Below are 12933 nucleotides of genomic sequence, written 5' to 3' on the forward strand. Positions count from 1 at the left end.
ACGCCATCTGGAACACTGGTGCATGGAAGCTCCCAGAAGGGCGGCACAGATCTTCCTGGTTGCTGCCAACGCGGAGAGTTCATAAGCAACACCCCACGAGCAAACTTGAGCCTCGGAACCACAGGTAAGACCAATTTTTCTGCTGCAAGTGACCTGCCTGGTGAACTCCAGACACAGGCCCACAGGAACAGCTGAAGACCTGTAGATAGGAAAAACTACACGCCCGAAAGCAGAACACTCAGTCCCCATAACTGACTGAAAGAAAACAGGAAGACAGGACTACAGCACTCCTGAAACACAGGCTTATAGGACAGTCTAGCCACTGTCAGAAATAGCAGAACAAAGTAACACTAGAGATAATCTGATGGCGAGAGGCAAGCGCAGGAACCCAAGCAACAGAAACCAAGACTACATGGAATCATCGGAGCCCAATTCTCCCATCAAAGCAAACACGGAATATCCAAACACACCAGAAAAGCAAAATCTAGTTTCAAAATCATACTTGATCATGATGCTGGAGGACTTCAAGAAAGACGTGAAGAACTCCCTTAGAGAAACACAGGAAAACATTAATAAACAAGTAGAAGCCTACAGAGAGGAATCGCAAAAATCCCTGAAAGAATTCCAGGAAAACACAATCAAACAGTTGAAGGAATTGAAAATGGAAATAGAAGCAATCAAGAAAGAACACATGGAAACTACCTGGGTGTAGAAAACCAAAAGAAGAAACAAGGAGCTGTAGATATGAGCTTCAGCAACAGAATACAAGAGATGGAAAAGAGAATCTCAGGAGCAGAAATTTCCATAGAAATCATTGACTCAACTGTCAAAGATAATGTAAAGCAGAAAAAGCTACTGGTCCAAAACATACAGGAAATCCAGGACTCAATGAGAAGATCAAACCTAAGGATAATAGGTATAGAAGAGAGTGAAGACTCCCAGCTCAAAGGACCAGTAAATATCTTCAACAAAATCATAGAAGAAAACTTCCCTAACCTAAAAAAGGAGATACCCATAGGCATACAAGAAGCCTACAGAACTCCAAATAGATTGGACCAGAAAAGAAACACCTCCCGTCACATAATAGTCAAAACACCAAACGCACAAAGTAAAGAAAGAATATTAAAAGCAGTAAGGGAAAAAGGTCAAGTAACATATAAAGGCAGACCTATCAGAATCACACCAGACTTTTGCCAGAAACTATGAAGGCCAGAAGATCCTGGACAGATGTCATACAGACGCTAAGAGAACACAAATGCCAGGCCAGGTTACTGTATCCTGCAAAACTCTCCATTAACATAGATGGAGAAACCAAGATATTCCATGACAAAACCAAATTTACACAATATCTTTCTACAAATCCAGCCCTACAAAGGATAATAAATGGTAAAGCCCAACATAAGGAGGCAAGCTATACCCTAGAAGAAGCAAGAAACTAATCGTCTTGGCAACAAAACAAAGAGAAGAAAAGCACACAAACATAACCTCATATCCAAATATGAATATAACAGGAAGCAATAATCACTATTGCTTAATATCTCTCAAGATCAATGGCCTCAACTCCCCAATAAAAACACATAGATTAACAAACTGGATACGCAACGAGGACCCTGCATTCTACTGCCTACAGGAAACACACCTCAGAGACAAAGACAGACACTACCTCAGAGTGAAAGGCTGGAAAACAACTTTCCAGGCAAATGGTCGGAAGAAGCAAGCTGGAGTAGCCATTCTAATATCAAATAAAATCAATTTTTAACAAAAACTCAACAAAAAAGATAAGGAAGGACACTTCATATTCATCAAAGGAAAAATCTACCAAGATGAATTTCAATCCTAAATATCTATGCCCCAAATACAAGGGCACCTACATACATAAAAGAAACCTTACTAAAGCTCAAAACACACATTGCACCTCACCCAATAATAGTGGGAGACTTCAAGACCCCACTCTCATCAAGGGACAGATCATGGAAACAGAAATTAAACAGAGACATAGACAGACTAAGAGAAGTCATGAGCCAAATGGACTTAATAGATATTTATAGAACAGTCTATCCTAAAGCAAAAGGATATACCTTCTTCTCAGCTCCTAATGGTACTTTCTCCAAAATTGACCATATAATTGGTCAAAAACGGGCCTCAACAGGTACAGAAAGATAGCAATAATCCCATGTGTGCTATCGGACCACCACGGCCTAAAACTGGTCTTCAATCACAATAAGGGAAGAATGCCCATATATACGTGAAAATTGAGCAATGCTCTACTCAATGATAATCTGGTCAAGGAAGAAATAAAGAAAGAAATTAAAGACTTTTTTAGAATTTAATGAAAATGAAGGTACAACATACCCAAACTTATGGGACACAATGAAAGCTGTGCTAAGAGGAAAACTCATAGCGCTGAGTGCCTGCAGAAAGAAACAGGAAAGAGCATATGTCAGCAGCTTGACAGCACACCTAAAAGCTCTAGAACAAAAAGAAGCAAATACACCCAGGAGGAGTAGAAGGCAGGAAATAATCAAACTTAGAGCTGAAATCAACCAAGTAGAAACAAAAAGGACCATAGAAAGAATCAACAGAACCAAAAGTTGGTTCTTTGAGAAAATCAACAAGATAGATAAACCCTAAGCCAGACTAACAAGAGGACCCAGAGAGTGTGTCCAAATTAACAAAATCAGAAATGAAAAGGGAGACATAACTACAGATTCAGAGGAAATTCAAAAAATCATCAGATCTTACTATAAAAGCCTATATTCAACAAAACTTGAAAATCTGCAGGAAATGGACAATTTCCTAGACAGATACCAGGTAACGAAGTTAAATCAGGAACAGATAAACCAGTTAAACAACCCCATAACTCCTAAGGAAATAGAAGCAGTCATTAAAGGTCTCCCAACCAAAAAGAGCCCAGGCCCAGACGGGGTTACTGCAGAATTCTATCAGACCTTCAAAGAAGACCTCATACCAATATTATCCAAACTATTCCACAAAATTGAAACAGATGGAGCACTACCGAATTCCTTCTATGAAGCCACAAATACTCTTATACCTAAACCACACAAAGATCCAACAAAGAAAGAGATCTTCAGACCAATTTCCCTTATGAATATCGACGCAAAAATACTCAATAAAATTCTGGCAAACCGAATCCAAGAGCACATCAAAACAATCATCCACCATGATCAAGTAGGCTTCATCCCAGGCATGCAGGGATGGTTTAATATACGGAAAACCATCAACGTGATCAATTATATAAACAAACTGAAAGAACAAAACCACATGATCATTTCATTAGATGCTGAGAAAGCATTTGACAATATTCAACACCCCTTCATGATAAAAGTCCTGGAAAGAATAGGAATTCAAGGCCCATACCTAAACATAGTAAAAGCCATATACAGCAAACCAGTTGCTAACATTAAACTAAATGGAGAGAAACTTGAAGCAATCCCACTAAACTAAGGGACTACACAAGGCTGCCCACTCTTTCCCTACTTATTCAATATAGTTCTTGAAGTTCTAGCCAGAGCAATCAGACAACAAAAGGAGGTCAAGGGGATACAGATCGGAAAAGAAGAATTCAAAATATCACTATTTGCAGATGATATGATAGTATATTTAAGTGATCCCAAAAGCTCCACCAGAGAACTACTAAAGCTGATAAACAACTTCAGAAAAGTGGCTGGGTATAAAATTAACTCAAATAAATCAGTAGCTTCCTCTACACAAAAGAGAAACAAGCTGAGAAAGAAATTAGGGAAACAACACCCTTCATAATAGACCCAAGTAATATAAAGTACCTCGGTGTGACTTTAACCAAGCAAGTAAAATATTTGTACAATAAGAACTTCAAGACTCTGAAGAAAGAAAATGAAGAAGACCTCAGAAGATGGAAAGATCTCCCGTGCTCATGGATTGGCAGGATTAATATAATAAAAATGGCCATTTTACCAAAAGCGATCTACAGATTCAATGCAATCCCCATCAAAATACCAATCCAATTCTTGAATGAGTTAGACAGAACAATTTGTAAATTCATCTGGAATAACAAAAAAACCCAGGATAGCTAAAACTATCCTCAATAATAAAAGGACTTCAGGGGGAATCACTATCCCTGAACTCAAGCAGTATTACAGAGCAATAGTGATTAAAAACTGCATGGTATTGGTACAGAGACAGACAGATAGACCAATGGAACAGAACTGAAGACCCAGAAGTGAACCCACACACCTATGGGCACTTGATTTTTGACAAAGGAGCCAAAACCATCCAATGGAAAAAAGATAGCATTTTCAGCAGATGGTGCTGGTTCAACTGGAGGTCAACATGTAGAAGAATGCAGATCGATCCATGCTTATCACCCTGTACAAAGCTTGGTCCAAGTGGATCAAGGACCTCCACATCAAACCAGATACACTCAAACTAATAGAAGAAAAACTAGGGCAGCATCTTGAACACATGGGCACTGGAAAGAATTTCCTGAACAAAACACCAATGGCTTATGCTCTAAGATCAAGAATCGACAAATGGGATCTCTTAAAACTGAAAAGCTTCTGTAAGGCAAAGGACACTGTGGTTAGGACAAAACGGCAACCAACAGATTGGGAAAAGATCTTTACCAATCCTACAACAGATAGAGGCCTTATATCCAAAATATACAAAGAACTCAAGAAGTTAGACCACAGGTAGACAAATAACCCTATTAAAAATGGGGTACAGAACTAAACAAAGAATTCACAGCTGAGGAATGCTGAATGACTGAGACACACCTAAAGAAATGTTCAACATCTTTAGTCATAAGGGAAATGCAAATCAAAACAACCCTGAGATTTCATGGTACACCAGTGAGAATGGCTAAGATCAAAAACTCTGGTGACAGCAGATGCTGGCGAGGATGCGGAGAAAGAGGAACACTCCTCCATTGTTGGTGGGATTGCAGACTGGTACAACCATTCTGGAAATCAGACTGGAGGTTCCTCAGAAAATTGGACATTGAACTGCCTGAGAATCCAGCTATACCTCTCTTGGGCATACACCCAAAAGATGCCCCAACATATAAAAAAGACACGTGTTCCACTATGTTCATCGCAGCCTTATTTATAATAGCCAGAAACTTGAAAGAACCCAGATGCCCTTCAACAGAGGAATGGATACAGAAAACGTGGTACATCTACACAATGGAATATTACTCAGCTGTAAAAAACAATGACTTTATGAAATTCGTAGGCAAATGGTTGGAACTGGAAAATATAATCCTGAGTGAGGTAACCCAATCACAGAAAAACACACATGGTATGCACTCATTGATAAGTGGCTATTAGCCCAAATGCTTGAATTACCCTAGATACCTAGAACAAATGAAACTCAAGACGGATGATCAAAATGTGAATGCTTCACTTCTTCTTTAAAAGGGGGAACAAGAATACCCTTGGCAGGGAATAGAGAGGCAAAGATTAAAACAGACACAGAAGGAACACCCATTCAGAGCCTGCCCCACATGTGGCCCATACATATACAGCCATCCATTTAGACAAGATGGATGAAGCAAAGAAGTGCAGGCCAACAGGACCCGGATGTAGATCGCTCCTGAGAGACACAGCCAGAATACAGCAAACACAGAGGCGAATGCCAGCAGCAAACCATTGAACTGAGAAGAGGACCCAGGGTGAAGGAATCAGAGAAAGAACTGGAAGAGCTTGAAGTGGCTCGAGACCCCATATGTACAACAATGCCAAGCAACCAGAGCTTCCAGGGACTAAGCCACTACCTAAAGACTATACATGGACTGACCCTGGACTCTGACCCCATAGGTAGCAATGAATATCCTAGTAAGAGCACCAGTGGAAGGGGAAGCCCTGGGTCCTGCTATGACAGAACCCCCAGTGAACTAGACTGTTGGGGGGAGGGCGGCAATGGGGGGGAGGGTGGAGAGGGGAACACCCATAAAGAAGGGGAGGGGGATGTTTGCTCAGAAACTGGGAAAGGGAATATCACTCGAAATGTATATAAGAAATACTCGTTATTAAAAAAATTTATTAACGTGTTCTTAGAGATATGCCATTAGCCTTGGATGATTCTGTGCTTTACTGTGTTGAATGACAATGATGTTATCTGTCCTATCCATGACTGCTTCACTAAACACATCTTCCAATAATTTTAATGCCCACTTCATTATGAATAAAAATCCTTGCTTGAGAGCTGCAAAATACACTCAGATTCAAACTGCTTCTGTGTTTGATTCTGTTTATCACCACTGAATTCTTACTCTCCTAGCCTTCAGGGACCCTCATTCTAGGGACCCCATATCAGACTTGGATGGTCTGTGGCACCTGCTCTTTTCATTCTTAAAAGTAGATTTATGTTTGTGTTCCTATGTTCTTTTGGATTTTTTTTAAAAGATTACTTTTTTTTTTGCTTTTACTACGGTGCAGTCTCCGTCTTTGCATTGGAGTTTTCCATCTATTATCTTTTGTAGGCCTCAATTTGTGGAAAGACATTGTGTAATTTTGGTTTTGTCTGGAATATCTTGATTTCTCCATCTATGTTAACTGAGAATTTTGCTGATATAGTAGCCTGGGCTGGCATTTGTGTTCTCTTAGGGTCTCTATGACATCTTCAGAGACTCTTTTAGATTTCACATTCTCTTTTGAGAAATCTGGTGCAATTCTGATAGGTCTGTTTTTATATGTTACTTGAAACTTTTCCCTTAATGCTTTTAATATTCTTTGTTTGTTTTGGCATTTTGGTATTTTGACTATGACGTGAGAAGAGGAAGTTCTTTTCCAACCCCATCAATTTGGGGTTCTGAAGGCTTCTTGTATATTTATGGGCAACTCTTTCTTTAAGTTAGGGGAAGTTTATTCTATGATTTTGCTGAAGATATTTACTGACCCTTTAAGTGAGAATCTCCCCTCTCTGCTATACCAATTATCATTAGGTTTGATCTTCTCATTGTGTCCTGGATATCCTGGATGTTTTGGGTTAGGAACTTTTTGCATTTTTCAATTTCTTTGAATGTTGTATTAATGTTTTCTATGGCATCTTCTGTACCTGATATTCTCTCGTCTATATCTTGTTTTCTGTTGATGATAGCCAAGTGTCAGTCGCACCAAGAGCAGAAGTTAATATGTCATCTATGGACCTGTGAACAATGGTAGGAATATTATGGTTGGACAGGAGGTTATTAAGTTTCTACAGAAATGTACAGAGCCATAGACTTTTAAAATATATTTACCTGAAAATTAATTGAACATGATTTGAAGGAGTTATTTTCTTATTTATTGACATATATAGAAAATGGGCTCATGTGCAGCTGATACTAGTTAGTAGCATGTGTATCTCTCTTAGGCCTATTTACATCAAGTCATGTTATATGGAGAGTGAGTAATATGGGAATCTTTCCAAAAGCATGTGGTTCTCATAGTATGTTGCTACAAAACCTGGAGGATTCTAGGTGGCATTATCATACATACATTTAATGTATTTTCAATCATGCAGGGTATTGTGTTTAGGTACTTTAGGAATCTTACAGTTGCACCTTTAACACATGTTCTAGGCATGAAAGAGTCTTGTCAATTCCCAATGAAATCAATGACTACACATCCACCTATGAGTTCCATGCTATTACTACCTTCCCCCTAAGCAGAGCCAAATATCATCAAGGCTGGATCACCCACAGTTGCAGGATTCTTAATTGTTGCAGAATGGTTCTAGCTAATTAATGTGTCTTTAGTGAGTTATTCCAGGGTCTGGACCCTGGAGAGAAAGTTCCCTCAGGCCCAGGGCTGAGTATTGTGAAAATTCATGAGCAGGGACAATATACAGATTATGAACATAGAGGCATTACTTCACAGATCTTCACTACAGGAATAGAGTCTCAGGCTGGGATCTCAGAGTCAATTGAGTACATTCTAGGTGAGTTGGGAAGAATGGTCTAGTTTTCCAGAATTGTGTGATATTTTTCAGTGTGGAGTTTTAGGTGTGATATTTCTCTATTCAATACCTCTCTGTCTTTCAAGTTTTCCTACCTCTACAAGCATGTTAACTACTTTTTCCAGATATATTTTGGTGATAATATTCATTTATATCACTACACATTATATTCTTACCAAACACTATCATTTCAGTATAACAACAGCTCTCTATTCCACACAGGTTTTATGCAGTAGTTCTTAATTTTTTATTTCAAACTTATCTGAAAAAGTTTCAAAAATAATGGGTTAATTTTATTTCATTCCTTTTTTTGAAGAAACTAATGACCTGTAAATTTCATAACAGAAATGGAGCTTCAGTTTTTCTAAAGAAACTAATAATCTGTCAATTAAAAAGTGGTTAAGTCCATTTAAATCAACAGTGCCCTTTCTATGATGTGAATATAAAGTGTAATATCTTAGTAAAAGGGTAACATCAACTTTTTAATAAATATCCTGGTGAGTTTTCACTCACATTAAATTTTCAAGGTAAAATCTTAGATGTTCTTAGGTTAACTGTAGCCAGGGAACTTGGATTCTGATAACTCTTGGAAACATGAAGTTGTTTACTTCATGCAGCATTTGCACATCAACTTTCTCATCTGTGATTACTATTCACACTCAACACCAGAAATGTTATCTTCTCAGTTTTATGAGAAGCAAACTTCTGACAAATTTTCTGAGTTTGAACTACACATTTTCCTTCCCTTAATGTCAGCAGATAACTGTGAAATATAAAATTTGTTAATGAAGATGAATTAATCATTTTAAGAGGAAGATATAAGCAGTCAGTCTTCCTGCAAGGCTTTATGTTTCTTTTGTTTGATTTAATTTATAGTGAGTTTTATTGAAGTCAGAATATCTCAGAAATCGAAAATAGCCATACTATATCCACATATAAGTGTGCATAAATGTAGAAAATGATTGTAAGAGAGAAAGTATAAATTAAGGTCAATTTTTAATAAATTAGATCTCTGGACTATAACCTGGCCAATCTGAAAACTGTATGTGGACTGATATCAAGGACATGCCTGGAAACTATGTGTTTCCAACTAAAGGCACTCAGCTGCCAAAGTCTTCTCTTCCTTGGGAGATTACAGATTTTTAATCAATTCTGTCAGTTGTGTAAATGATGACATCACATGGTGCTGGGTAATTTGACTCACTCAAAGTGAACTGGGATAAATGTTAATCCAGTTACATAATTATACAATACTAATAGAAGGACCAAGCAGAGATAACACATAAAATTAATGAGAAGTTGGGGCATGCATATTGGAGAAGAAGCCCACACAAGACTAGCATAGAAATATTTTCACACTTACTAAACTGCCACCATATTTTTCTTAGCATACTGACATCAATGACACCACATGATTGAAGTATAAATATATGCAGAGTATCATTTGATTGGGTAACATGAGTAGGTCTCAAACATGGAGGTTTATGATATTGTCTGTTTGTGCAAATTAAACAAAAAATCAAAACTAGGAGTAAGGGACTAACCCAAGAAATTCTTATCAGGGAAAAATTAACAGTGGTAGATATTTTAATTTCATAAAGCATTGGTGTCTTTGAAAAATATGACTGCATTTTCTAGTGTAAATGCAGCTAATAATATCAATAATATATTGGGTAAATGTAGTCAATAAGCATGATGTTCAAACTGCAGGTCAAAGGCAGATATACCTTTCCAGAATGGATTTTACAATCTGTTGGAGTCAGTTATAAGAAGCTGACTGAAGCATTGAGTGCTTTAAGATGAGGACAAGACACTGTGGAAATGCTAGAAGTTCTCTCCTATTCTAGACAGACATGGGAGATTTATCTTAGAAAGTCAGACATACTGTACCTGAAATACAAATGATAATCCAGGAGAGTGGGAACAAATAGAAGAAATTTATCAGGCAGATGGAACATTGGGCATGAAAGGAAGAACACTTCAAAATATACCTCAAAGTCTAGAATAGCTGGAGAGTATGATACAGAGTATTTGTATGACCAAATGTGACTGTGGTATAGGGAAATGTAGGAACATCAATGTCAAGTGTGCCCCTAAAATAAATTTAGATTTTATCATCCAAACACAGAGAGTTCAACAATTTCTTATCAAAGAAGGATAGTGGAATTTTCACTTTATGAGTAAAGAGCCAAGAAATCTCTTTTAGAAAAGTATGGAGGTTCAGAATCACAGAGATGAATTGAGACATAAATTCAATAGTTCAGGTATAAAGAAAATATGAAGTTCAGGATCTATGGCATTTATTAGTAGAGTATAGTGAAAGAAATAAATGAATGAATGAAATACAATTCTCAAATTTCAGCTTTGATCATAGATTCCTTTGAAGAGTGGATGAGTATGGGAAATGGGAGGAAGAGGTTGAATATGTAGGTTTTGTAAATCTGCTGTGTTTACAAGGCCTGCAGCACATTCTAGAGAAAATTCATTCATCCTTAAAAATAAGAGTTCTGAGAATAAGATAGAAGTAAATGCAGCCTGAGTCTTAGGCTGTTAGTTCTCATTGCTGAAGATTTATAATCATAAAATAAGACCATCCTCACTGAAGACTAAGGAACATTGACATGCAAGGAACTGACAAAGGTGAACCAAATCATAATCAATGAGGCTATGTAAACAACTGAGAAATAAGAGAAAAGCCAAGACATTCTGTATCTCAGATAAAATTAGAATTAAAAGGATGGTATATTGAAAGACACATAAGAAACCAAATAATTTATTATTATAGAAATTATAACTATTTGGAATAACTATTTGGAATATTTTATTATATATTTACAGATAGCTTATTATTACTATTAATTTTTTTCCCAGAGCTGGGGACTGAACCCAGGGCCTTGAGCTAAATCCACCACTAAATCTACCACTGAGCTAAATCCCCAACCCTGCTTATTATTACTATTACAGATATTACAGGAAGATAATGTCCGGAAACAACAAGACTGTCATCTCTCATTTCGTCCTCCTGGGCCTGCCCATCACCCCTGAGCACCATCACTTGTTCTATTCTGTGTTCCTGGCCATGTACCTCACAACCATCCTGGGGAACCTCATCATCATCATCCTCATTTGTCTGGACACCAATCTCCACACACCCATGTACTTGTTTCTAGGCAACTTGTCCTTCACTGACCTCTGCTTTTCCTCTGTCACAATGCCCAAATTGCTGCAGAACATGAAGAGCCAAGTTCCATCCATCCCCTATGCAGGCTGCCTGACACAAATGTACTTTTTTTTGTTTTTTGGAGATCTTGAGAGCTTCCTTCTTGTGGCCATGGCCTATGACCGCTATGTGGCCATCTGTTTCCCCCTTCATTATACCAGCATCATGAGCCCCAAGCTCTGTGTGAGTCTGGTGCTGCTATCCTGGGTTATCACCACATCCCATGCCATGTTGCACACTCTGCTTTTAACTAGGTTGTCTTTCTGTGAAAACAATGTGATCCCCCATTTTTTCTGTGATCTGTCTGCTCTCCTGAAGCTGGCGTGCTCTGATATTCACATTAATGAGTTGGTAGTATTAATCATAGGAGGGCTTGTTGTTATACTTCCATTTCTACTAATTATAGTGTCTTATACACTCATTGTCTCCTCCATCCTTAAGGTTCCTTCAACTCGAGGCATCCACAAGGTCTTCTCCACTTGTGGTTCTCACTTGTCTGTGGTGTCACTCTTCTATGGGACAATTATTGGCCTCTACTTATGTCCATCTGCTAATAACTCTACTCTGAAGGACACTGTCATGTCTATGATGTACACAGTGGTGACACCCATGTTGAATCCTTTCATCTACAGCCTGAGGAACAGAGACATGAAGGCAGCCCTAAAAAGAGTGCTTCAAAAGAAAACTGTCTTCTGACTATAACTACATTTCAGATGATCTTATAAAATAATCAAGTAGTATAAAAATGTTAGACCCCCAAGAGCAAATGCAGTTGCTACTGTTCCTCCTACTGGTGGTGGTTGTGCTACTGCTGCTGCCGCTGCTGCTGCTGCTGCTGCTGCTGCTGCCGCTGCTGCTGCCGCCGCCGCTGCTGCTGCTGCTGCTGCTGCTGCTGCCGCCACTGCTTCTGCTGCCGCTGCTACTACTGCTGCCACTATTCTTGCTGCTGTTTGCTACTTGTAGCTTGCTGGTGGCTGGTTGCTGGTTTAACATATTTCAGGATAAAGATCAAAATTGTCCCAGGGTACTCAATACCCTTAATCAACCAGTAGTCTAAGGAAATCAATGCCCCCTGTTCCCTCTAGTCTTCTTTCTCTCTTATCTAGTGTTGTCTGGTTAGAGGTAAAAAGAGCAGAGATGGATGACCAGGTGGGGAAGTCTCTGGATGGCATTTCGTTCAATTTCTGCTACACACTTTATTTCCTCCCATGAGTATTTTATCCCCCCTTCTAAGAAGGACTGAAATATCCATACTTGTCTTCCTTCGTCTTGACCTTCATATGGTCTATGAATTGTATTGTGGGTATTCCGAGCATTTAGGCAAATATCCACACATCAGTGAGTGCATACCATGCATGTTATTTTGTGATTGGGTTACCAAACTCAAGATGACACTTACTAGTTACATCCATTTGCCTAAGAATTCCATAATAGCTGAGTAGTACTCCATTGTGTAAATGTACCACATTTTCTGTATCCATTCCTCTGTAGAAGGACATCTGGGTTCCTTCCATCTTCTAGCTATTATAAATGAGGACTGCTATGAACAAAGTGGAGCATGTGTCCTTATTATATGTTGGAGCATCTTTTGGGTATATTCTCAGGAATAGTATATCCAGGTCCTCAGGTAGTACTATGTCCAATTTTCTGAGGAACCATCAGACTGATTTCCAGAGTGGTTGTACCAGCTTGCAATCTCACCAACAATGGAGGAGTATTCCACCTTCTCCACATCCTCACCACCATCTTCTGTAACCTGAGTTTTTGATCTTAGCTAT

The 12933-nt window shown here is 38.5% G+C and overlaps 1 protein-coding gene across 1 annotated transcript; it reads left to right on the top strand.

Annotated features, from left to right (window-relative positions):
- Positions 1-10915: 10915 nt before the first annotated feature.
- Positions 10916-11851, top strand: Olr1505 (olfactory receptor 1505). The gene has a single exon (NM_001000032.1). It carries the CDS (start codon positions 10916-10918, stop codon positions 11849-11851), a length of 936 nt encoding a protein of 311 aa, NP_001000032.1.
- Positions 11852-12933: the final 1082 nt, after the last annotated feature.

Source organism: Rattus norvegicus, chromosome 10, assembly GCF_036323735.1.
Source record: "Rattus norvegicus strain BN/NHsdMcwi chromosome 10, GRCr8, whole genome shotgun sequence".
Lineage (NCBI taxonomy): Eukaryota > Metazoa > Chordata > Mammalia > Rodentia > Muridae > Rattus > Rattus norvegicus.

Excerpts from the sequence above, each read along its gene's own strand:
- Olr1505 (NM_001000032.1), top strand. The coding sequence starts at position 10,916 with ATGTCCGGAAACAACAAGACTGTCATCTCTCATTTCGTCCTCCTGGGC.